General features: G+C 52.2%; 1 protein-coding gene across 1 annotated transcript in view; it reads right to left on the reverse strand.

Annotated features, from left to right (window-relative positions):
- The window catches only part of ESYT3 (extended synaptotagmin 3), a 43,106-nt gene that overhangs the window by 13,661 nt on the left and 6,452 nt on the right, over positions 1 to 22,993 (reverse strand). The window contains exons 2-10 of the mRNA XM_037525895.2: positions 11,632 to 11,673; positions 9,978 to 10,112; positions 8,649 to 8,725; positions 7,019 to 7,085; positions 6,007 to 6,096; positions 5,492 to 5,547; positions 3,957 to 4,077; positions 1,882 to 2,052; positions 1,124 to 1,206 (exon numbers count right to left, since the gene is read on the reverse strand). Of these exons, the coding sequence (XP_037381792.1) occupies positions 1,124 to 1,206; positions 1,882 to 2,052; positions 3,957 to 4,077; positions 5,492 to 5,547; positions 6,007 to 6,096; positions 7,019 to 7,085; positions 8,649 to 8,725; positions 9,978 to 10,112; positions 11,632 to 11,673 (842 nt within the window). The remainder of the gene's footprint in view (positions 1 to 1,123; positions 1,207 to 1,881; positions 2,053 to 3,956; positions 4,078 to 5,491; positions 5,548 to 6,006; positions 6,097 to 7,018; positions 7,086 to 8,648; positions 8,726 to 9,977; positions 10,113 to 11,631; positions 11,674 to 22,993) is intronic.

Consider the following 22,993-nt stretch of genomic DNA (forward strand, 5'->3'; position numbering starts at 1 on the left):
CCCAAGACTGCCCCACATACCCTCTTCTACCAAGGAGTAAGCCCAGCGGGCATGTGTGCGAGTGGCTAACACCCACATCCCCGCTGCCTCCGCCTCTCCTGAGCCAAGACTAAGTGGACGCTCCAGGGCTCCAAACACTGTTACATGAGACGGGGAACCACAAGCCACACTGCGATCTGCAGCATCACAAAACTAGCTTGTTTCATGAAAAGGAAAAATAAGAACTGATGAGCAATATCTGGTGGTAAACTGTCCTTAGGCTGCCAGACTGTGTGTTGCTTCTACTTTTGACATGTTCCCGGAGACCAGTTAAGTAGGGAGTGTGAAGGTCTGGGCCTCCTAATCCTGGCCCTCTGACATGGGTTGTGTGAACAGGCTGCGGGCAGCTTCCAGGCCTTTCTCTGTGCCCACACAAGCACAATCAAACAAACATGCAGCATCTGTCTCCAGGTCCTCCCTGGGAAGACGAATCAAACTTCACAGGTCTCTCCCAGCTGCTCTCCCACTCACACAGGGGACATGAACACACAGGTCAGCACACATGGGTCCCATTCAGTTTTTAAAGCTGCAGAATATTCTGTAGTTGGCAGCGGCGAATTTACACATTCAGCCATGTCCTGTGAGGCTGGACGTCATGTTTCCAGCTTCTGGGGTTGCTACTACACGTCCCCTGCAATGAGCATTTCACGCTGAATGCGCCTATTTTCTAGGAGATTCCTGGAAGTAGGACTGCTGGACCAACGGACATTTAATTTGAAATTTCGATAGCCAGCCACACCCAGAGCGCGGGGCTAGACTTCCTTGAGGCTGGGCACTGGACCACGCCAGTCTTGCCCCCTGCCACTCCTCCAAATGGGGGCTCTGGGTTCATTATCAGGAGTACAGAAAACTGGTATACACGATATACCACGATACACAAATCTTGGGGTCTTCTCTGTACCAGCTCCGGTCTGGGCGCTTGGGAGACACCAGAAAGGTCTGGGACTGGAGTGTGGAATGATGGGCCCGGTTGCTGGCACAGTCGCTGTGAGTGACCAGCGCCGCTGCAGGTCACTGAGAGGTGGGAACGGGCCCGGCCCAGCAGCCCCAGGGAGGGAAGCTGCCCCAGGCGCACCCTCCTCACCTGCCCAGGAAGTCATCCCTGTCAGGATCCTCGTCATACAGGTCCACCTCCAAGTCCTGCCCAGGGACTTCGTGGACTATGAGCTGCAAGGAGAGGGGTGCGCTGAGCCACATGCCACAGTGACTGATGAAGCCGGCTCCAAGCATGACCCAAGGGGAGCCAAACTCCAGCTCCACCACCTGCCACCTCAGAGTCAGGGCCTCTGCTGGAGAAGCCCACCTGGGAGAAGAGAGTGATGCTGGCTCCCTTCCCTGCGGGGAGGGGGGGAGGGTCAGAGACCAGCCATGCCAAGTCCAGGGCCTGCTGAGTGCTCAGGCGCTGTGTGAGCTGCGAGGGGCCTGGGACGTTCAGCGCACCTTCCCGAGCACGGAACAGGCAGAGGGGACTGTGGTGGAACTGGGGGAAGAACTTCACCCTCCTGGTGTCCAGCAATGTCAGGGGTGGCTGAGAAGGTTGAGGCAACTGCCTCTGAGGTTCTCTTTTATTTTCAAATATTCCCTCCGAGCTGACGGTGGTGGGGACGGGCGGTAGGATCTGTCTATACACCAGCCCTTCGTAGGCTAGGGGGGCCCTCGCAGCCCCCCTGCAAGCCAGATGGACATGGGAAGCAGGAATTACTCAGTCCTGCCTGCCTTCCCCAAGGCCCACTCCACTGGCCCTGTGTTGCCCCTTGGGGATATGAGGACCCTGGGAGCAAGGCCTCCCTTGTCTGTGCCCAGCATGCCACACTGGATCCAAGAGCAGCCAAGGAGACTCACCTCAAACACCTCATTCCAGGTGGGGTTCAAGTCCTTGTAGATGGTCCTGCTCCGGAAATGCTGCAGGCCAATGCTGACTTTGGCGTAGGGGTCTGACTTGCCTCGAATGCCCAGGAAGTGGTCCATCTGGGCCAGCTTCTCTGCCTCCAGCAAGTGGACTCTGATCACCCCCTGGAAGATACCCCAGCCCGGGGTCACAGCTGCCTGGGCTGTGCCAGCCCTGAGGCTGGCAACAGCAGAGCCAAGCCCTCAGGCATCCCTCCAGCTCCGCCAACTCCACTCCATGGTCTGGATGGAGAGACAGTGGCCAAAACCATCAGTCTCCCACCTAAGGCCAAGGAGCAGGGTCCAGCGTTCTGCCCACTGTGTCACAGAGCCCGGCCCATCCTGGCCTGCTTGACCCTCCCTGCCTCCGACCTGCCGTGTGAGCGCCACTCCTCCTGTTGCCTGAGGGTCCTTCTGCATTCCAGCCCTTCTCCATGACCTGCATGCAGACTACGTTCCAATATCATTTCCTCCCCATGTCCAGGCGCCACAGCCCAGGGGTGTGGCCTGCTGCTGGCAGTGGGTCCCTGTGCTCACCAAGGCCTCAGCACTGAGTCTCACCCGCCAGCCTCACACTCTGGCCTGTGTCGCCAGACAGAACAGAGCACAAGTATTAGGAATAACTGCTCAGGAGCTATTAGGCCTCCTGCCTACAACCTTTTGCTTGCCATATCAGTAAAGACATAGGCATTCATCCTTTAGCCCGGCAATTCCTCTTCTAGGAATCTATCCGAAGCTTGGCAGAAACAGAAAGACATTGCAAGGCTATTTGAAATGGCAGAAGACCAGCCACACCTGTCCATCGATAGGGATCAGTTAAATGAACTAGAGCAGATTCACACCCGGCGTCCTACGCAGCGGCAAGAATGAGCGCAGGGGCCTCTCACTGTCATGGAGTGGTCCCCACGCCACGGTAGCGGGAGACTGTAGCGTGCTGCTCAAAGAAAGGGGAAGGTGGCTCTGAGCAAACACATGCTCGTGACCATCCGTCCATATGAAAAAGACTCGGTAAAAAAACGCCAGGACTTAGAGGGTGGACGTGGAGCCCGGCTGGCAGGCAGGCTCAGGAGAAGCCGGACTCCTTAAAATCTGTTTTCCATGTTGGAATTTGGAAGCGTGCCAATCTTTTACCTGATTGCAAAAGGAAGTTCAGGTAAAAATTACATACCCATTTCCAGAAATAGAGAATGGATTGAACAAATCACTAAATACTCAGAGCTGGTCGTCATCGCAGCTGGAGAGGGACTGTTGCGGGTGAGTTTCAACCGCAGACACGCGCCAGGTGTCTCCAGTGGGATCCACCCAAAGGACAGGGGCTTTCAGCTGCTAGGGTGGACGTTGCGCTGGACGGTTATTCCGAGTCAAGCGTGCAGCGGGATAAAGCCAGCCCGTAGTAGGGGAGGCCGCGAGGCCTATGTGCTGCCCGCCCAGCCTCACCCGACCCCGCCTCGCGTGGCCTGACTGGGCGGGCGCCTCACACTGGCATGCGTGGTGAAAGTGGGTCCTTTTCCCTTTCCCAAGGCCCTGGCTCCATCCCAGAGGGGCTCAGGCCCACAGTCAGGTCACCAGCTTCAGGGAGGCCGTGTGGCTCTCCTTGGGGGTTACCTGTGGAGGGTGCAGGCTGGGCAGGGGCAGTGGGCTGAGGACTGAGGAAGCCCCAGGTCCTGGATCAACCACACACTCTCCCCGGCAGACCCCAAGGAATCTTCCTGCCAACAAATGATGGAGCGGGGGCGCGCACCACCCTGAAGGGAATATGGGGCTCTGCAGTTTCCAAGGGGGCCACCATCCCCAACCCAAGCTCTGTGAGGGGGACCCGGATCTGGGAAGGAATGCCACCTGGGCTCTGCTCCTCCCTGGATGGGTGACTTTGGGAAAGCCCTTCCACCTTCCAGGGATGCAGCCTTCACCCAGTAAAATGGGGATGCTCTGGCCTCCCGGGGCACTATCTGTAATGCGCTCCCCGCGTGAGCCTGTCGGTCCCCAACGCTGCACCCAGCGCTGTGGGCTGGTGCGCTGCGGGTACTCACGCAGGGCAGCGGGAAGCGCAGGTTGGTCACGTCCAGACCCTTCTTCACGGGCACAGTCACCCGGTTGGGCAGCACCAGGTGGGCAGCGATGAGGTCCTCCAGGAGGCTGTCAGACACCTCGCTGGGGAGGGCAGACACGACGAGCTGAGCTGCAGAGGGGGCACTACCTCCCCTCCCCATCCCAGGAGCTGGCACCAGGAGCAAAGCTGAGGGCGGGGGTGCTGCCCATGGCCCAGAAGTCCAGCCCTGACCCCAGCCTGCCCGCATGGGATGAGAGAGGGGGTGTATATTTAATAGCCCCTGACCTCCCAGCCCCTGGCGCTGCTGTGTTCTTCTCTGAGGCCGCCCAGCAGGGAGCTAAGAGCTCTGAGCAGGCGCCTGTGTTAGAATCTTGGCTTGCGCCCCACGAGCTGTGTGACCCCAGGTGAATCACTAACCCTGCCTCCCAGTTTCCTCAGTTCTAAAATGGGGACTCAAAGTTACCCTCCGCGGGCTGTGGGAAGGATGAGTCCAGGTGCCAAGGGCTGAGGACGGTGCCCGCTCTGCAGCAGATGCTGGGTCTCTGAGCTACTGCAGTGCTTCTCCCCGAAAGCACCCAAAATTCACATGCTGCCCACTCCATCTCCCCAGCACTAGGAGACAGACAAGACGTGGCACAGCACTGGCACACAGTAGGTGCTCAGAAAATACTTTCTGAATGAAAGAATACGTGACCAGACTGCTTGCGGCCAGAGGTCAGCAGGACAGCCCCAGCGAGTCAATGCGTGGCCCTCCCTGGGCGGGGGTGTGGGGGGGGCAGCTGTTGAGCCTGGCAACTAGCTGGCGTGCACCCCTTAGGTCCAGCTGTTTCTCCTCCCAGGAGGTGCCTCTTCATGGGGCTGGAGTTCTCTGCTCCTCTGGGGGGCCATGCCTCAGAGCAGCCCTCCAGCTCCAGAAGGTAGGGTATTGCAGACCAGCTCCTCCTCTCTGGCCTCTGCTAGGACAGCCCCCCTCGACCGCCAGTGTTTGCAGCCATGCTGGGGCTAGGCCCCAGGGCTTCTCACTGAGCATGGGCATTCGGGTTGAGGGTGTAATGAGGAAAGGGGTGTATGTCCGAGCCCCCTGCGCCACCACCACCATCACCATCCCAAGACAGAGGAACTCGGCTCCTGTGGACCGGGAAGCCCAGAGGGGCACCGTCACCTGTCTCATGTCACACAGTTGCTCGGCCGGCCAGGCCCCAGAGCCTTGCTTTCCTCGCATTAGCCCCCAGGCCACCTGTCGGACATCTCTAACCAGAGCCACTCTCCCTGCTGCCCCTCAACGTGTGTGCACGCACACGCATGTGCACCCGTGTTCCCGGTGCTGTGCCCACCCGCAGAGGCCAGACACACTTCAGTGGCCACCCCTGCTCCAAAAATACCAACACTTCTCTCCCCCACCACAGGGGTGGGGGGTTCCATGTTGACCCCCATTCCTCAAATGGGGAATCGGGGAGGGCACTGCCCTGGAGGCCCCACGCTCTGATCTGCCTGGTGGCGCTCACTGGCACTTACTTGATTCCTGGCGCATCCAGCAGGTTGGTCAGGCCTGTCCAGTTGATCTGCAGATGCTGCGGGGCAGGTTGGAAGGAATCAGAAACCAGGGGCTGAGAACCCTCTGCCAGTGCCTCACACCCACCCACGTGGAGAACCCAGCCTGCTCGGGGGATGCCCTCTGTGGGGGAGCCAAGCAGGTTAGGGCCCTCCATGCGCTACTCAGGATGGGCCGGGGCTGTCAGACCTGCTGCTTCCCGGCAGTCCACGTGGTCCTGGACCAGCCCCGCCTGGGGGAGGCCTGCTACGGACCCCATGTCAGATGCCTGAGCGACCTTGGCAAGTCACTAAGTCGCTTTCTGAGCGGTTTTCTAGTCTTGGGGAGGGTGAGGCCAAGGGCCGACGCTGCCTTGAGGAGCGATGAGACGAGGAGTGCGGAGGGCCCGGGTAGAAGGGGGCTTACGCAGTGTCCATTCTTGGGCGCAAAGCCAGCGCCTGGGGCCCACACCAAGGGCTTACGCGGCTCTGAGACTCACCGGCTTTTGCAGGAAGAACACAGTCACGGCTCCCACAAAGGGCTTGTCCACCAGGAGCGGCTCCAGGATGACCCTCAGGGTGCCGTGTAACTGGATGGGCACAGAGGGCCTGTGAGGGTCCTCGGCCTCCCTTTTTCCCGCTCCTGCTGTGCTCAGCTGAGGCCACTGGGGTCTCTCATTCATGCCCATGCCACCCCCAAATATGAGAGGCACCTGCTGTCACAGCAGAGACCACACCTGGGGGTCAAAGCCCGGACACCACTGTATGCTTGACCGGTTACCAGGGGCCGTCACCAGCGCCCCCTCGGCTACACTCGCCTGGGGCCCACAGCTCTAGGCTAGCCCAGCCAGCAAGGACCCAGCTGTGGTTTCCAGCTCCAGATCAGCTCACCTCCAGCCACCTCAGGGTCTAATTCCTGGCTCTGCCCCACTTTTTTTTTTTTTTTTAAGATTTATTTATTTTTAAAGATTTATTTATTTATTTATACAAGCACTGGGCACAGTCAGAAGCGCGGGAGGGTGAGAGAATTCACCAGAGCCAGAGCGGGGAGCAGAGCAGGCAGAAGGACCGAAGTACACTGCTGAGGGGAGCAGCGGGCGGCAGGAGAGGTCTGCGCGCCATGTGGGACCCTCCTCCAGTGGCCGGGGAGCAGCCGGGGATCGAACCGGCGCTGCAGAGGCCGCGGGCAGCTTCGCAACCCAGCGCTCAACCGCTGCGCCACCGGGGAGGCCCATCTCTGCCCCACTTCTTAAATAAGCCCCTCACTTCTGGGGCAGCAAAAGCCTGTCCAGAATCTTTACAAACACAGGTAAGTGTGGAGAGAGCCAAGGGTCTGAGCAGCAGGTCCGTGAAGCCCAGCCCCCTCTTCCTGGCCCTGCCAGCTCAGCCCTGCAGCCTCTCATCATTAGCAGCCTCCATCTTTGCTGCCACAGCCCCTCTGCAGCCTGCTCCAGCTCGGGCCTGCTTCCCCGACCCTTACCCTGGGGGTGACTCCTATGGGGCCCCACCCACCTGGATCCCGTTCACACCAGCCTGTATCTTCTGCAGCTCCACGCTGATCTCACAGTCCCCAATGTAACTGGAAGTGGGGTGGGACAAGAGGTGGGGGCAGGTCCACTGCTCAGAGAAGTGGAAGAACCCACCCGGCATCGCTCAACCCAATTCCAGGTGGCCGGCCGCCAAGGCTGAACCCCGTGCCATCTGATTATGACCTCCCTCCGGCTCTGTGCAAACACTGACCCAGGCCCGCACCCCAGGAGACAGCCCCCCAGGTGCCCAAATCCAGGCACATCCCCACTGACCACGAGGGCAGTGACTCAGGCACCACCTCAGCCCATGACACCCACCTGGATGGGTGGGTGAAGGAGGGGCTCTCAGCAAACACGCTGCCCATTTCTCTGCACCACTGTGCCCTGGCCCCCCCTCTACGCAGGCCTCTCCCTGATGACACAGAGCAGCCTGTGGAGGCTGGGTTATATGCTGGGGGTGTGGAGGTGGGCCACAGTAGCAAGGGCTTAGGCTGCAAGGACAGGTGCAGGCTGGCAGCTCTGGCCAAGTGGGCACAGTGAGCCTAGAATGGGTGCACGCAGGGGTACAGATCAGAAGACCCTGTCAAAGGGCTGAAGCATTAGACTACTGGGAAGGAGCCGGGGAGGATGGCTACCAAATATCTGCAGGATATAGGCAGATTTCATATGTCACAGGAATGCTGAGTGCCCCCTGAAGGCGGGGGAAAAAGAAGGGGACCCTTGGGGACCCAAGGGCTGCCTGAGCTGACTGGGAAGCTGGGTAGGTGGGCAGATGATCTCAGCATGCCTCAATGATTCATATAAGATCTTGTGGCAGAATCTTGGGGCCAGGAGCACCTGATAGGCCATCACCATCCCAACACACTAGAGGATCAGACCCCAAGTAGGGACAGGTGTTTCCAGAGCCGATGCCTGTCTTGTCAGTGTGCTCTTAATGCCAGCCTCTGGGCTAAGGACAGGAAATATGAGACACAGGAAAGGAACGGCCACATTCTGGAGCCTCACAAGTTGATCCTTTGTCCCTTAACATAATTCAAATCTCACCACCTCCAGGAAGACTTCCTGGGTTGAATCTCCCTTCTTTCCAACTCAGATCCATTACAAACCTCATTTGAAAGAGGTGCTCTTGCCCAACCCACTGAAGTGGTCACTTGTGTGTCTGCATCCTCTAGTTTTTCTGAGGAGCCAGAGAGTTCAGTTCTCCTACTTCTGACAGCTAGTGTTCACGAGAGTTCCCTGGGCCTCACAAGTCCCTACATCTTGTCACACTTGCTCCAACTTGCTACATGCTCGCTGTGGCAGCTGGTCTGACCTTCCAGGTGACCTACCAGGTCCTCACACCCAGAGCCTGCCTGTTGTCTGGTCTGATGGTAGAAGCCAGGTTTGGCTGAGGGATCAGAATGCAGCAGGTCCCCTGGACCTGTCATTTCTCCATTCATCCTCCGTGTACTCTTCCCCATCCCTGCTTCCGTGCCCCAGCCTGGGGGGAGGAGGTGTGCCGTAAGGGCTTTCACACCCCAAGTTAAAGCATCATATACGCTACTCCATCTTCAACATGGCTGTTGGCCCCACATGTCTCCCTGTTCCCCACTCACTCCACAGGCAGGGCTCACCATATCTGCAAGTCCAGGACCACCTGCCTCGGGTTGCGCTTGTCAGTGTGCGCCTTGACGCCATTGACCCTGGGGCACTGGAAGAGAAGCGGGATGTCAGCCTGTAGCTACTGTACCAGGTTCTCCTGACATGTTCAAAATCATCCTTAGGATCTGCCACCTCCAGCCCTGCTTCTGCTGCCAGCAGGGGATGGCTTTCCAGCCCACCACATCCCAAAGGCATCACCACCACAGAAGCAGCTTGGCTGAGCCAGGCTCTGCAGGCTTACTGTCTCTTAAAGCCAATGGAAACATCAGCCCCTTCAGGAAGTCTTCCCTGACTGCCATAGGCCCCACACCCCTACACTCCGGAACTCATGTATCTACATCATCTGAGTACACGGCCATATAGTCATCCATGGCTGTATGTATCCGTCTTCACAACGGGATGGCAATCTTCCAGAGGCAGGGTTATGGACACACCCATCTGTCTACAAGGCCTTACTCATGGCCGTGCTCAGTCATGCGTGAATGAGACAAGGGATGAACAAATGGATCTAGAGAGACTGGGATAAGCTTTTCCTGGCAGAGCCTGTGTGGTATAAATCAGAATCTCTAGGGCCTAATGCAGGGCCCACTCAGGGGGCTAGCAGGACATGGCTGGGCACAGGCCTAGGGCTGGCAGACGACTCTCAGCAGACTGGACCCTGACACCTGCTGTTCCAGAGCGGACCAGATGCCAATGCCTCTATTTACCAGGTGATGGACATCACAGAGGGTGGGGGTGCATTTTCAGATAATCAAAATAAGATTCCATCAGTGGTCCTTCAGGACAGGAGCAGGGGACACAGTGGGTAAAACGGGACAGCTCAGGACAGCCTGACATTAGGTATGTTAAACACAAAATCTTTTCTCCTGGGTCACCTATTCATCTTCATACTGTCTGCCAGAATCAACCCATCAGAAGGGAATTAAACACTTCTTCCAGGCCCCAACTGTCTCAGTCCTCGAAGGAAAGATCTCCTAGCCCATGCCGGCTAGCCAGCAGGACGTGCGCACCTCTGCATCTGCCTGGCTTCGATCACACCATGTTTCAAAACTTGCTTAAGGGAAGTTGTTCTATGAGAGTCAGGCGTCCTTAGAACCTGGATGTTCTAGGACAGTGAACAGTGGTGCTGGACTAGGGGGTGAGGGGCCCCCACAAAGGCTAAAAGGCTGAGAAGTGCGGGGGGGGGCCAGCCCGCCCCGCCATGAGGTCCAGTGGGTAGCTTTAGCCAGGCGGCTGAGGTGCCAAGGGAGGAGACAGAACAGTGCGTGGCAGGTCCAGCTCCCTCACTGGCTGGCACTGACCTTCTGCCCAAAGTAGAGTTTGGTGAAGGTGAAGGTCCTCAGGTGGACACTCTTCTCCCGGATCTTGGGCTCAAGTTTCTCCCGGAACTTGTTTTCCATAATCATGCTTAGGTAGGGCCAGGTCTGGGAGATGATCTGTGAGGACAGGAAGCGGCCCTTGGTAGCCAGGTCTGCGGCCCCTGCCCCAGCCCCAGGGCTGCCCAGGACAGTGTGCTGAGTCTGCAGCCTGGCACCAGGGTAGCGTCTTATTGGCAGCACCCGCCTGCCCGCCCACCCCGCGCCTCTCCAGCCGTCTATCAAACACTGGGATTTTCATGCTTGCACAGCCTTTTGGCTCTGTGCTAAAACATAAGTTATCTAAATCTATACTTGGGTGCAAACTAGAAGCGGCTGTGCCAGAGGTTGAAGGAAAAAAAAATCCTCAAAAGAGAAGCTTATTTCCTGTACATTTAATTTTTTCCTAGCACTCAGAAAAGGCTGCTTTTGGCCGATTTCTGTAGAGTGACTCACGGCCCTGGTCCGGGAAGCAAGCACGGGACCTGGGAAGGAGCGTGGCAGCGAGCTGCAGCCGGTGATCGGAGCGGGAAGGCGGCTGGCCCAGCCAGCTGATATGGACAAGGGCTTCTCCCACTTCCCTCTCTGGGCCTGGAAGCTTGGCTGAGGGGTGTCGCTCGGGTGTGTTTCATCTACACAAGCTATTCCCCATTCATGCTGAGGGAGGGGGCCTCTCTCTAATGCCTTGTGTGGGCTTCTGCCTGTTAACTGGTGCAAAAAGGATGGCACGTGTGCAGGGAGCTGTGAACTTGCTCACAGACACGTGGGAAGAAGCCAACTTTGTGGGAATAGGATGAGGTTTATCCAGATGCCCTGGGCCCTGCGTTCATCCACAGAATCCAGCTACTCCTCTCAAAGGCAATCTACTCCTCCAAGTTTTACTTAGAGGTTGGGAAGCTTTGCTCCACGTGACAGTGATATTTTTGGGTGAGATCAAGGCCGTCAGGAAGTTCTTTCATACCAAGCCTATTCCTGCTAGGGGTTAAGCAGAGTCCAGGGGCCTCTCCCACATGACCCAGCAGCACTCACAGTGATGTACTGCGGAGCTCATGTGTACCAGGCCGGGTACTGCGCTAATTACCTCACTAATCCTCACAACCACAATTATTCCCATTGCACATGAGGAACCAGCTCTGAGACATTGGGCAACCTCTCCAAGGCTGCACAGCAGGCTGATCTGGACAGGGAACCAGGCAAAATCCAGCCTCTGTTGTCGGGACCACAGCCTTCTTTCCCAAAGGAAGCAATGATCTTGGGCTGCCCAGCCCTGAGAGGCTGCCATGTTCTCTATGATTCTCTACCTTTTCTATTTTTTTACTTCAGCTAATCATTCATTTCACAATTGCAAGAATTTTAAGCAGAGAGTCATTGTCTGGTGATGAGAAAAACCTGAGTGTGGGAAGGGTGAGAGGCAGGCAGAAGACCAGCACCCCAGTGTCAGAGGGCTACTTCTGGCCCTCCGGGACAAGGCTATTGCCGGCACCACCTCTTTCTGTGCACAGCAGGTCCCCATCCAGACTGGCAGGACTCCGCAGAGGGCTGTGGGGCAGTGGGTGGAGGGGGGAAGCCTGGGGTAAGGTCAGCCCCGCCCTGGCCTTACCTTGTTGGCCCACTCGACCCGCTCCACATCCGGAAAGTGGATCTAAGGAACAGAAACCCAGAGGGGAAATTAGACTCAAGCCATGCCTACCCCTGGGAATCAGGCAGGTGGCACGGGAGCCACTCCAACCCCAAGAACCCCTGCTCTTCCTCCCCGTCTGCTCGGAACACCCACTGGGCACTGGGACCTGGTGATTCACAGCCCTGCCTTCAGTGGGTGCACCCTCCAGTGGGGTAGGTGGCAAGTAACCAGATGGCACCAAGCTCAGGGCTTCATGTGGGTGGGTCTGGGCCCATGGGCAGAGCTTAGGACTCCAGTGCTGCTTCATCCCTTGTTTCTACTCCCCACCCCCACCCCACCCCCAACCCCCCACCCCCACCCCCACCCCCGCTTCCGCAAGGGGGCGGGACTGGGGCTCATTTGTATACCAAGCATTAGAGGCACAGAAGCCCCTAACTTGGGGGGGGTAACACCTGGGTTCACTCTTGAAATCCTATCCCTCTCATTTTATTCCATGGCCTCTTTATTTGTCCTCTGCCTCTGTAAAGAATCCAAAGGTAACGTTCGCCACTGAAAGGCCTCAAAGGGCATCATGTCACGGTCACTGGTGACTGTATGGTGGAGGTGCCGAGGGGCCGCCCCTGCTCACCCAAGCCTTAGTCCTTCCCCAGCAGCCACGTCCTATAGTCACACAGCAGAATTTCATCTCAGCCCTCAGCACTGGGCCTGTTGGCTGAGTCTTCCCCTTATCAGGGATGTGGCAGGAGTTCAGGAGGTAAGGTGACAACACTATTGGCTAACCTTTACATCACATGCTTGATTTTGGGGGTGTTAACCCCCTCCCCGCAAAGGTCTCAGACTCCAAATATGACTGTGGAGCTTCTCATTCCAGCAACCCCCACCTCACCTCCTCAACTCCCACCACTAAAAGGTTTCCTGGAACAAACAGAAGGGTAACAGGGTGCTGGCACCTGGCACGAAACAGTAAAATGGAAATGCTGGCCACCACTGTCTCTGTGCCCAAGGCCCCTGAGCATGAGGTCAGCCTGAGATCCCACTCGCAGTGGGCCTTGGCCCTTCCAAGGTGGAGAAAGGGCCTGTCCTTTCCATCCGCGGTCAGAAGGCTCACTGCCCAGGGATGGGGTAGGTGAGGCCACGTCTCACACATTTGTGCACACCTGCCTAGGGCCAGGCCATAGGCCGGCTGCAGGGAGGCCCTGAGGGCCCAGCGCTGACCCTGACCAAGACCACTCACCATTCCCAAAGGAGGGGACAGAGCAATTTAATTTTCTTAGAAGCACAAATTTTAAGAGCCTTGAGAGGTCAGCGGGGCTCAGCGGGGCTCAGCGCGTCTGAGCACCAGGTATCATGGCCTTCTTCCAGCTCCAGGCAGTGGCCTGAACTTAAGAGGAAGGGAAGATACTGCCTGGTTCCGAGAGGGAGCTGGTCCAGTCCCCAGGAACAGCGGCAAGTGATGGGGATGAAATCCTGGGAAAAAGGGGCAGGAGCTAGACTCAGCCCAAGCAGCTCAGCTGGGGGGCAGCCTGTCACCACACATTCCCTTGGCTCAGGTCCCAAGCAGGCTTCCAGGCCGGTGGAGGGCGAGGTCCTCCCCTGCTCCCACTACACTGCCCAGCAACACGGTAAAAACTCGCCCACAAGGGTCCTGAAAGGGGCCCAGGCCTCAGCCCTCAGACTCTCCCCCCAGTTCAAATTTTAGGTCAGCCACCTTGACCTTTTCTGTCCCCAACAAAGGCCTGCACATACCATTCCTTGGGTTTAAACCTATTTCCCAGACTCCCCTTTGACTGCTTCAGTCATCACCATCTTAGACATCACTTCTTCCCAGCAGTCTTTCTAGATCTCTCAAGGCAGGGATCTGTGTCCCTGTGAGGTGTCTGCTGGTTCTCCATTACAGAATTCAGTACACCTTGTAGCGCCACTTGCCCTTCCTGCTTGCTCCGGACTCGACTGGAAGCGCTGGTGGGCTGACTCAGGCTCCAGCCCTCTTCACGCCTGTGCCTGGCATGTTAATGTCTTAATAAGCATGTGTGGAATGAAAGCATGAATTAATGCGAGGCTCTTGCCCTCAAGGAGCTCCAGGCTGCTGAAGGAGACAGGCAGGACCAGCACCAAGGCAGGGGAGGGGACACCCACAGAGGAGAGGATCTGGATGCAGCTTGGCTCCCCCAGCACCTCTGTTCCTCTTCTGCCCAAACCTGCAGCCTGGACAACTCACTCTCCTCTTTCCATCCCACCCCTGGCACATCTCAGTGCATACTGCTCCCGATCTCCCCGCACACCCTCCTGCTCTGGGGGTTCCTGCCCCTGGGAGCTGAGTTCTGAGCCTCTGGCCCCTAGTAAGGCCCAACCCTGGCCATATGGGGGAACTGGTCAGACGAAGATTCCCAAGCTGCCTCACGCCTACTGAAACAGGACCCAGGCTGGGCCACCAATTGATTTTTAACAAGCTCCTGGCATGACTCAGGAGTTTACTCCGGGTTAGATGCGTGATATCAGTGACCAGGCACCCTCATTCACCTGACAGAGAGGATGCTGGGATGCCCAAGGTTCGCACTTATGAGATCTTCATGGCTCCTGTGGCTGCCTATGCCTGTATCTAAGGTTCCTTCCTAAGATATTTCTCCACACAGTGAGTGAATACCCTGAGAGGGCAGCAATTTGGACCAAGAAAATAAAGGACCATCAACCCACGCCACCCTGCTTTAGGTACCCTAAGATCCTGCCTTGGCCTGAATCTCAGCCCCTGTCCGCACTGCCCAGTGAGGGCCACCTGTCTGTGACTGCCTCTGAAGGGGTTCGGAACAGGGAATGAATGAAATCAGAGACTGATACTGTGGGGCCCACTTGTGCCCAATGTATCCCCTGTTGGACGGACACATTTGTCTGTTCCTCCATTAGAATTAGCCTGGAGGCAAAACTTGCAAGCTGACCACAGGCATACAGCGGGGGAGGGGAGAGCACAAGGGACTGTGGAGGTGGATCATGGATGCTATGGGGGTGAGAGAACTATGGGACTGCAGCTGAGAGGAGAAATCAAATGCTGTCCAAAAACTGACAATGTTGTAAAAAAATAAAATTCAAAAACTCATTTTTTTTTAATCTTTCCTATCCCAAATTCTCAGTTATTCTACATTTATCTATTGGCTTTATAGTTCAACGTTTGCATTTGGCTCTTCAACCTCTCAAAAATTTTTTTTGTAGGCAGTGAGAGGGATACATTTTTACCTCTCTCTACATTCTAAAGCAATTTTCAACGTCACGCAATTTTCAACATCATGTGCCTGTGCACAGAATCCATCTTTCCTCCTGACTTGTAAAGCTACTCGCCTCATTAACCAGCTTCTCACGGACACTGTGGTGCTGACTTCATTGGTGTATCTGTTCCTGGGCCAGCACCCAGGAACACTAAGACCTGGGGCAAGGTGACACCCCCTCTTTGTTTATCTATTTCAAAGTGATTTAAATAATAGTAGGTATTTATACTTCCTTGTGAATTTTATAATGATTTGCCATTCTTCAAAAAAAATCCTCTGGGATTTTATTTATTTTTAAGATTTTATTTACGCATACAGAACTGGGGTGCACGTCAGAGGTGTGGGAGGTGAGATGATTAACCAGAGACAGAGTGAGAACAAGCAGATCTACTGAAATACACTGCTGAGGGGAGCAGCGGGCGAGACAGGAGAGGTCTGCTGTGCCATGTAAGTCACCTCCCTGGCCAGGGATCAAACTCATGCCACAGTGGCTGGCAGTAGCTTGATAGCACTGAGACTTAACCCCTGCACCACTAGGGAGGTCCTGGGATTTTATTTTTTAATGCATATATTTGTCTGAGGGAGAACTGACATCATTACAATATCAGGTTTTGCATCCAGAACCGGAATACTCCAGTCTTTCACCTTCTATTGTATTCACATTTAGAATCATAAACTTGGGCCTCCTTGGTGGCCTAAGAGTTAAGTCTCAGTGCTGTCACCACTTTGGCCTGAGTCAATCCCGGGCCAGGGAGCTAACCCACATGGTGCAGCAGACCTCTCCTTTCTCGCCCGATGCTCCCCTTAGCAGTGTGTTTCAGTAGATCTGCCTGTTCTGCTCCCCACTCTGTCTCTGATGAATTAATTCTCTCACCACCCCCACCTCTGGCCTATATCTGAGTTCTTATATACATAAATAAATCTAAAAAAAAAAAATCATAAACTTTATTCTGCAAGAGACTTTCACACTTTCTGTGCTTTGTGGGATCTGCAGTTGTTAAAAATAGTATTTCAGGGCCTCCTCATGGCGCAAGGGGTTAAGCACAGCACTATGAAGCAATCCGCAGGCTCTGCAGCATGAGTTCAATCCCCAGCTGGCCAGGGAGCTACCCACATGGCGCAGCAGACCTCTCCTGACTCTCCGGCTGCTCCCCTCAGCAGTGTATTTCAGCAGATCTGCCCGTTCTGTTCCTTGCTCTGTATCTGGTGAATCCTCTCACCCCCCACACCTCTGGCCTGTACCCCAGCTCTTGTATGCATAAATAAATAAATCTTTAAAAAAAAAAACAACAGTATTTCACTTTCTAGACAACTTTGCTACAATCTGTTACTAGTTCCAATGGTTAATTCTCATAGTTATTTGCATACATTTATAACCGCCAAATAATTTTTGTCCTTACTCCCCATCTGCATCCCCTTAACACTTGTTTGACCTCACCGACAAGGGCCTCCAGCACTATATTAGGCATTAGTGGTGAGAATCTCGCTCTTGTTCATGAACTCAAAGGAAAGTTTTTCCACTGAGCATGATTTTTGCTGTAGAGTTTCGCAGAAAAGCCTCTATCAGACTGAAGAAGTTATTTTCTTTTTTGGAGGGAGTGGGGAAGGGTTTGCTTTAATCTGAAAGAATTACTTCCAAGAAAAGTCACATACACAAAATTTCAGAATAAAAAACTAAAAATTATTAATCAGATGCAAGAAAAGAAAAAGAATTATTGTGTTACTGTACTATCTTTTTGGGATTCACTTACCCAGTCTTGACGCTCTAGGATTCACAGGACAGGCATGTAAACTACAATGGAAAGCAAGGCATGCCTATCCCAAATGCAGGGCACACATGGTCTCAGTGCCTATGTGTTTTCGTTATGAAATACACACTTTGGGCGGCGCCACAAATCACACAAGCCCATGAAGAAGTTATTCTCAATTCCTCATATTTCAATGACCTTCCCTGTGTATAGGTATTGAACTCTATTCAATGCTTTCTCAAATCTGTTGAGACACTCATGCTGTATTTTCCCCTTTCATCTATTAATGTGGCCAACTTAAATGACGGTTCTTTCTAAAGCAAAACCATCTCAAGTTCCTGGGGTAACCCCTCCCTTGATACATTTAGCCTGGTATTTAGGTTTTATGAACTCAGGATTCAAAGTGACACTTACAAATTTTGTTTTTATACAGTTCATATATAGTTTTGGTATAAAATTTTTATAATAAAGTAGAATTGGAATGGGACAGCTTTTCTGAAACGACTTATAAATATAGGAATTATTAATCTATGCAATATATCTCACCTATAAAACAATCTTAGCTGAGGCTTTTGGGGGTGGCTAGTGGTGAGTTCAAGGTCTACTTATTTCTTATTGTGGCAATTCTGGCATTTATATGTTTCTACAAATCCATTTCATCTAGGTTTTCAAGTGTATTCATATGTAATTGCAATTATTTTAATATTTAACATCTATAGTTATTTCTTCCTTTTTTATTCCGCATTTCCTTTTCTATTTTTTTTTCTTGGTCACACTTGACAAGTGTATTGCTTATTTTATTAATCTTTTCAGCTATCTATCCTTTTTTGTTAATTATTAACAAATTATATTCCTTCCCCCTTCCTTTAAAGTTTGTTTGTTCATCCTTATTATTTCCTTCCTTATTTCTTGATCTAACTGCTGTTCTTTTCCAAATTATGTTTATTGAAGTAAAGTAGGTTTACATCTTTATATCTGCTTACAGTTGAACCCTACAAGTCTTAGATTTGTATCTTATTTTCAATTTTTAATGTTTTATAACTTCTAAGCTATAAATTCCCTTATAACTTTTCACATTGTTTTTATTCCAGATTTTTATCATTTCCTTTTTTTCCACTTCCTCTTAAACAATTATTTTAAAAAATAGCAATGTTTTAAAATATCCAGAACTGTGAGATTTCTAAAGCTATATATTATTGTTTTCTAATTTTATTTCTTTGTGGTCTAAACAGCCTGTGAGATGCAATTCATTGGAATATATTGATAATCCCTTTGTGTCTTAGTACATGATTAATTTCTGAAACTGTTCTACCTATGATCAAGTTATTAATCATGTCCTTCTAATAGTCTTTATCCTTGCTTACACAATTGATCATTTTCAGAGAATATACTAAAATTTCTAAATTCAATGGTTGATTTATCTACTCCATGCAGTTCTGTTATTGCTTATATTTCAAGTGTATAGTACATGTAAGTCCATGATTATTATATCCTCTTAATTACTTCCCCTTTTCTAATCTTATCACATCTATCATTATGATATACTTCAGTTACATTCTATTTTGTCTAATATGAAAATTGCTGCTCCAGCTTTCTTTTGTTTGAAAATTGCCTAGTTGTATCTTTTTCTACCCTATTTTCAACCTTTTTGAGTTCAGGTTATCTCATGACATTTACCATTCACCTTAATCCCTGACTCGCCACATTTTACAGATAAGGAAACTAAGGCTCAGAGGTTACTTACATACAAACACCAGCTGCAGAGTGCTAGAGTGACTCAGACTGAGACTCAGATTGAGATCTTATAACAAAGTTTGTGCTGTCTCATTCCACCCAATTCACTCCTTTCAGGAAAACTTCACATACCTGGTTTCCTGTTTTACAGAAAGTCTAATTTACAGCACAGTACTTACCTCGCAGACATGAGTCCTTGTCGACAGGCCATGCTTTATAGTGTGCAGAGGGCATTCCCTAGACACTTTCATTTGATCCTAATGCTTGAGAAGCTAAACAGTAAAGATGGGGTTATCCTCATTTTACAGATGAGGAGGTGTTCAAAGATTAGTTAGTACTTGCCAAGATGGCCCAGGTGACCAGAACTCCAATCTTCTCACCTGAATCCAACCTTCAATTCTTTCATTATTTCCCCCTAAGAACAGAGTCACCCAGCAAGTTCTCTACTGGCTTTCCCGGTACCTGTGGCTCTGCACTTTGGGAGACCACTGAGAAGGGAGAACAGAAAATGAAGAGAGTGTTACACAGCAAAGTGTTTTGGGCCTTGTGTTTTGCTCACTAAACAAAGCAAAGGCAGAAAAAGACAACTCACTCTCAGAGTGCCAAAGTCACTGAGGTTTCCAGGACCAGCTTGGGAGGATGTGTGCTGGGCTGGGGAGGGCGTGCTCAACCCTCTGCAAAGCCAAGGGCTAGACTCAGACAGTGGTTCTTAAAAGTTCTTGTACAAAACACTACCTGCAGAGCTCATTAAAGTGTGGATCCTTAGTCTGGGCCCTCTGATTCAAGAGGGCTAGGGAGGGGCCTGGAGACTTGCACAAGGTCCCAGGTTTTTTTTTTATCTTAAAGGGCCGTGGGTGAGGGTGTGGGAGAATGAGTGCACAAGACCTCATAGGCTAGGGGACCTGCTCAGATCCTGGAATAAGGTGGTTCCTCTGCCCCCTGGGGCTCCTGACTAGTGTTCCAAAGTCAAGGCCTATGTCTCCAGCTGTCACTCCTGAGACAATATGGTTTTGTCACCTAATTCTTAGCAGCAGCCTATGGACCTCAACTCATTTACAAACGGAGTATCTTTTGCACCGTAAGGAGCAAGGGGAGAGCTTGCTGGTGAAAGCTCTTAGGGTACCATGATTCTGCCTGGCTCTGACTGCCCTTCCCCCTAAAATGGGAGCTACACCCCCTCCTAGCAGCTTTTTGTAGATAGGCAGCAGGAGGTGCAGTCAGAGGGGCGCAGGTTTCTTCAGATCGAGAGAAGCGAGACTGTTCATTCCTGTTCTGCCCAGAGCTACAATCTGGGCAGTTAAAAAGATAATGGACATGAATCCACTTCTGAGTAGAGAAAATTTCAACACTCCAGACAAATTCATTCCCACAGAAACTTGAACACTATCTTGACCCATGTTTTACAGATGTGAGCAATTCAGAAAAGCAGGCCCAGAAAATTCTAGTCACAGGACCCACAGTCAAGTCACCAGGATCTCGGTTGCCTGCTGTACCCCTGCAGGCCCCTTGGAGAAGCTTAAATAGAAAGGGCCTCAGCCCCCTCCAAGGCGTCCCTAGGTGCGCACACCTCTCATTTCCATCAGCCTCCGGGGCAAAGTGGGCTGATATTTTAATGGAGCATTATTAGACATCGTCTCAGGAGTGGGGGTACTTAGCACTTATTGAGGACAGACAGATTGTAGACTCGAGCCTAAGAATTTCAGGCCACCAGAAGCTCACATCAGGCAGCCAAGTGCTCTACTGGTAAACCCTCTAGGAAAAATGATTCCACAGTAGTGGGGAAAGGAGCGCAGCCATGGCAACACCCCGTCAGGGCTGGGCCTAGGCAGGCCCATAGATGACTGCTGTTAGGCTGGAAGGACTGGACAGGAGTTTTTGACCCCCAGTCCCTCTTAGGAGGCAGGGGGTGGCAGGCTTCCCATTAGTGGCCTGCCCATCTCTAGGTGAATCCTGCTTGTTCTCATGGGGACATTCGTTCCTCCCGCAGAACCACACAGAGATATGTATAAGGACACATGTACACAGACAAGTGACCGCGCGTGCACGCACACACGCACGCACGCATGCATGCACGCACACACACACACACACCCTTTTAGCTGGGGATAAAAAGAAGAGCATACCTCTTCTTTGCTCCAAAAGGTACTTTCATAAACACACATGCTGACTTAACCAATGTTGCCAACCCCTCCCCAGGCTTCGCGCAGGGGTGTCCTACACAGGAGGCCATGCTGGGCTTCAGGCTGGTTTCTGTTTTCCTATCAGTAACTGCTCTGTGGGTGTCTATAGGGGTTCTTCCTCTACCAGTAAACAGTTCCTCAATTTTACTCTCCCCCTGATATAGCACAATCTTTTGGCCTGCTCCCTACCCCTTCAGCCCCTCACCTTTTTACCTCTATTCTTGGGAAGTAAATATTTAACATGAAAATTGCCTTTAAATCTGCCCACTTTTCTGCTGAAAATTCCTAGTTAAAAGTGCTGTAAGGGAAATTCTTGCTTTGCCAACTTGAAGTTCTGTCCAGCATGGATCTGGAATCCACAAGCTTCTGAACAGCAAGCCCAGCCTGCACACTGGCCTCAGGCACTGGGAACAGGTTACCCCCGCCAGCTGCCATCAGAGGCCAGAGCACTGATGCCAAGGGCCCACTCCGCTGTGAGGAGTAAGAGCTGAGAGCAGTCATGTTTTCAAGGATACCTGAGTGTAATGCTAAGTTACTTAACCAGTTAGCTGTGTAATGCCTAGAGGTTAGGAAAAACTTATCTTCCTGCTTATCAAACTAACGAAGGCAGAAAATCAAAAAAGATAATACTCAAGGATGACAAGGCCTCATAAGGTTGGAATGAGAATCTTTAAAATGTTCATAAGCTTTGATATTATCAGCTTAATGGACACAAATCTGTAGTAAGGACTTGGGAACCATGAACTGAGTTATATAGCACACATTCCCTGCAACAGCTCATTACTGGGAGACTGCTGTGCATGAGGCCCTGAACTGGGAGCTGAGTGTACAGAGAAATACACTTGGCCTTAAGAGAACATTCAGTCTGGAAAGAGAGTCAGACGTAAAAACAGGTAGGTGCAAATCAACTTGAGAAGTGGAGTGAGAGACACGCTGAGGGCACTGTGGGGTTGAGACTGGCCTGGGGGTGCCTGAGCTTGGGCCTGGAGAGCAACCAAGGGAGCCAGACTGGCAGGTCAGAGGGAAAAACTCCACCCTTCTCGGAGAGCCAGACAAACAGGGCAAAGGTGGAAATAACTGAAATAATCATGTTAGAGAGATGGGCACGCAACTGATGAAGGCTACCATAATCCTGAAAATGTTTTTGGAGAATGTTATAGTTTTAAGAATATAAAACATGGGCCTCCCTGGTGGTGCAAGGGGTTAAGTCTCAGCACTATGAAGCTATCCGTAGCCACTGCAGCATGAGTTCAACCCCCAGCCAGGGAGATACCCACATGGCACAGCAGACCTTTCCTGCCTCGCCCACTGCTCCCCTCGGCAGTGTATTTCAGTAGATCTGCCTGTGCTGCTCCCTTCTCTGTCTCTGGTGAATCCTCTCCCCCTCCCCCCCACCTGGGGCCTACACCCCAGCTCTTATATGCATAAATAAGTAAATTTTTTAAATATATATATATACATATATATAAATCATAAGAAAAAAAGGGTTTGAGATTTTTAAAAACTGTTTTCATTTACTTTTATGCAAAGGAAGTACCCCAAATATAATGATGTGTCTCTGGGAAGAAGGCTTTTAAATGCTTATTCAGATTTCTTCTCTTAGGCTATTTTGAAATATTCTATAATGGGAATATGTTCCACTTTTATAACCAGAAAAACCAGATTTTTAACCACTTAAAAAAGTAAACACAACATGGACAAAGGAATGGAGTGGGTGACTCTGGGGTCTTATAACCTACTGTGTCCCAGATAAGTCCCTTGGCTGTTTCACTTAGGATGTTTTGAGGACTAATGACAGCTGGACTCTTGGGGCAGGACTTTCCAGGTGGGAGTGGCCATCTGTGCTCCTGACAGGCTTGCAGGAGCTGGGCCTGACCTCCAGCCTGAGGGACTAGGCTCATGCCTCTGCTTCACACAGAGCGTGTGTGACTTTGTCCTTTTACTAGTTCCCACTGGATCCAAAGACTTTTTAATTCCCTCTTCACTATTAGCTGTGAGGAGGTAGAAGAAAACAGAGATGAATTTCCTCAAGCACATGAACACTTCTGGGCTGTAAGCACTAGGTTTCCAAAGATTCAAAAATCCTGGAACTCTATCCCTACTCCTCCATGGAGCTGGACTGTGGGGTAGCCCACACCTCCCAGCAGCCCCCTAAAGCTGCTTCCAGCATTCCCACCAAAGTGCCAGCTCTGCCTGTCATGGCCTGAGTCAGAAGCTCAACAGAAGCAGGGATCAGTTCTCCACACCCAGCTGCCAAGGGAGAGGGGACCGTGACAGAGAGAGAAGGCTGTCCCACCGTGGCCCTGAGCCTCACCACCACGTGACTGCCCAATTACTCAGGTCCCCAGGCAGTTGGCTTGGGGAATAGGTTGTTGTGGGCACCCCTACCCCTAAGCTCCTGCCCCGTGTAAGTTAAGCAATG

Source organism: Talpa occidentalis, unplaced genomic scaffold, assembly GCF_014898055.3.
Source record: "Talpa occidentalis isolate TD23 unplaced genomic scaffold, MPIMG_talOcc4v2.1 talOcc4.4, whole genome shotgun sequence".
Classification (NCBI taxonomy): domain Eukaryota; kingdom Metazoa; phylum Chordata; class Mammalia; order Eulipotyphla; family Talpidae; genus Talpa; species Talpa occidentalis.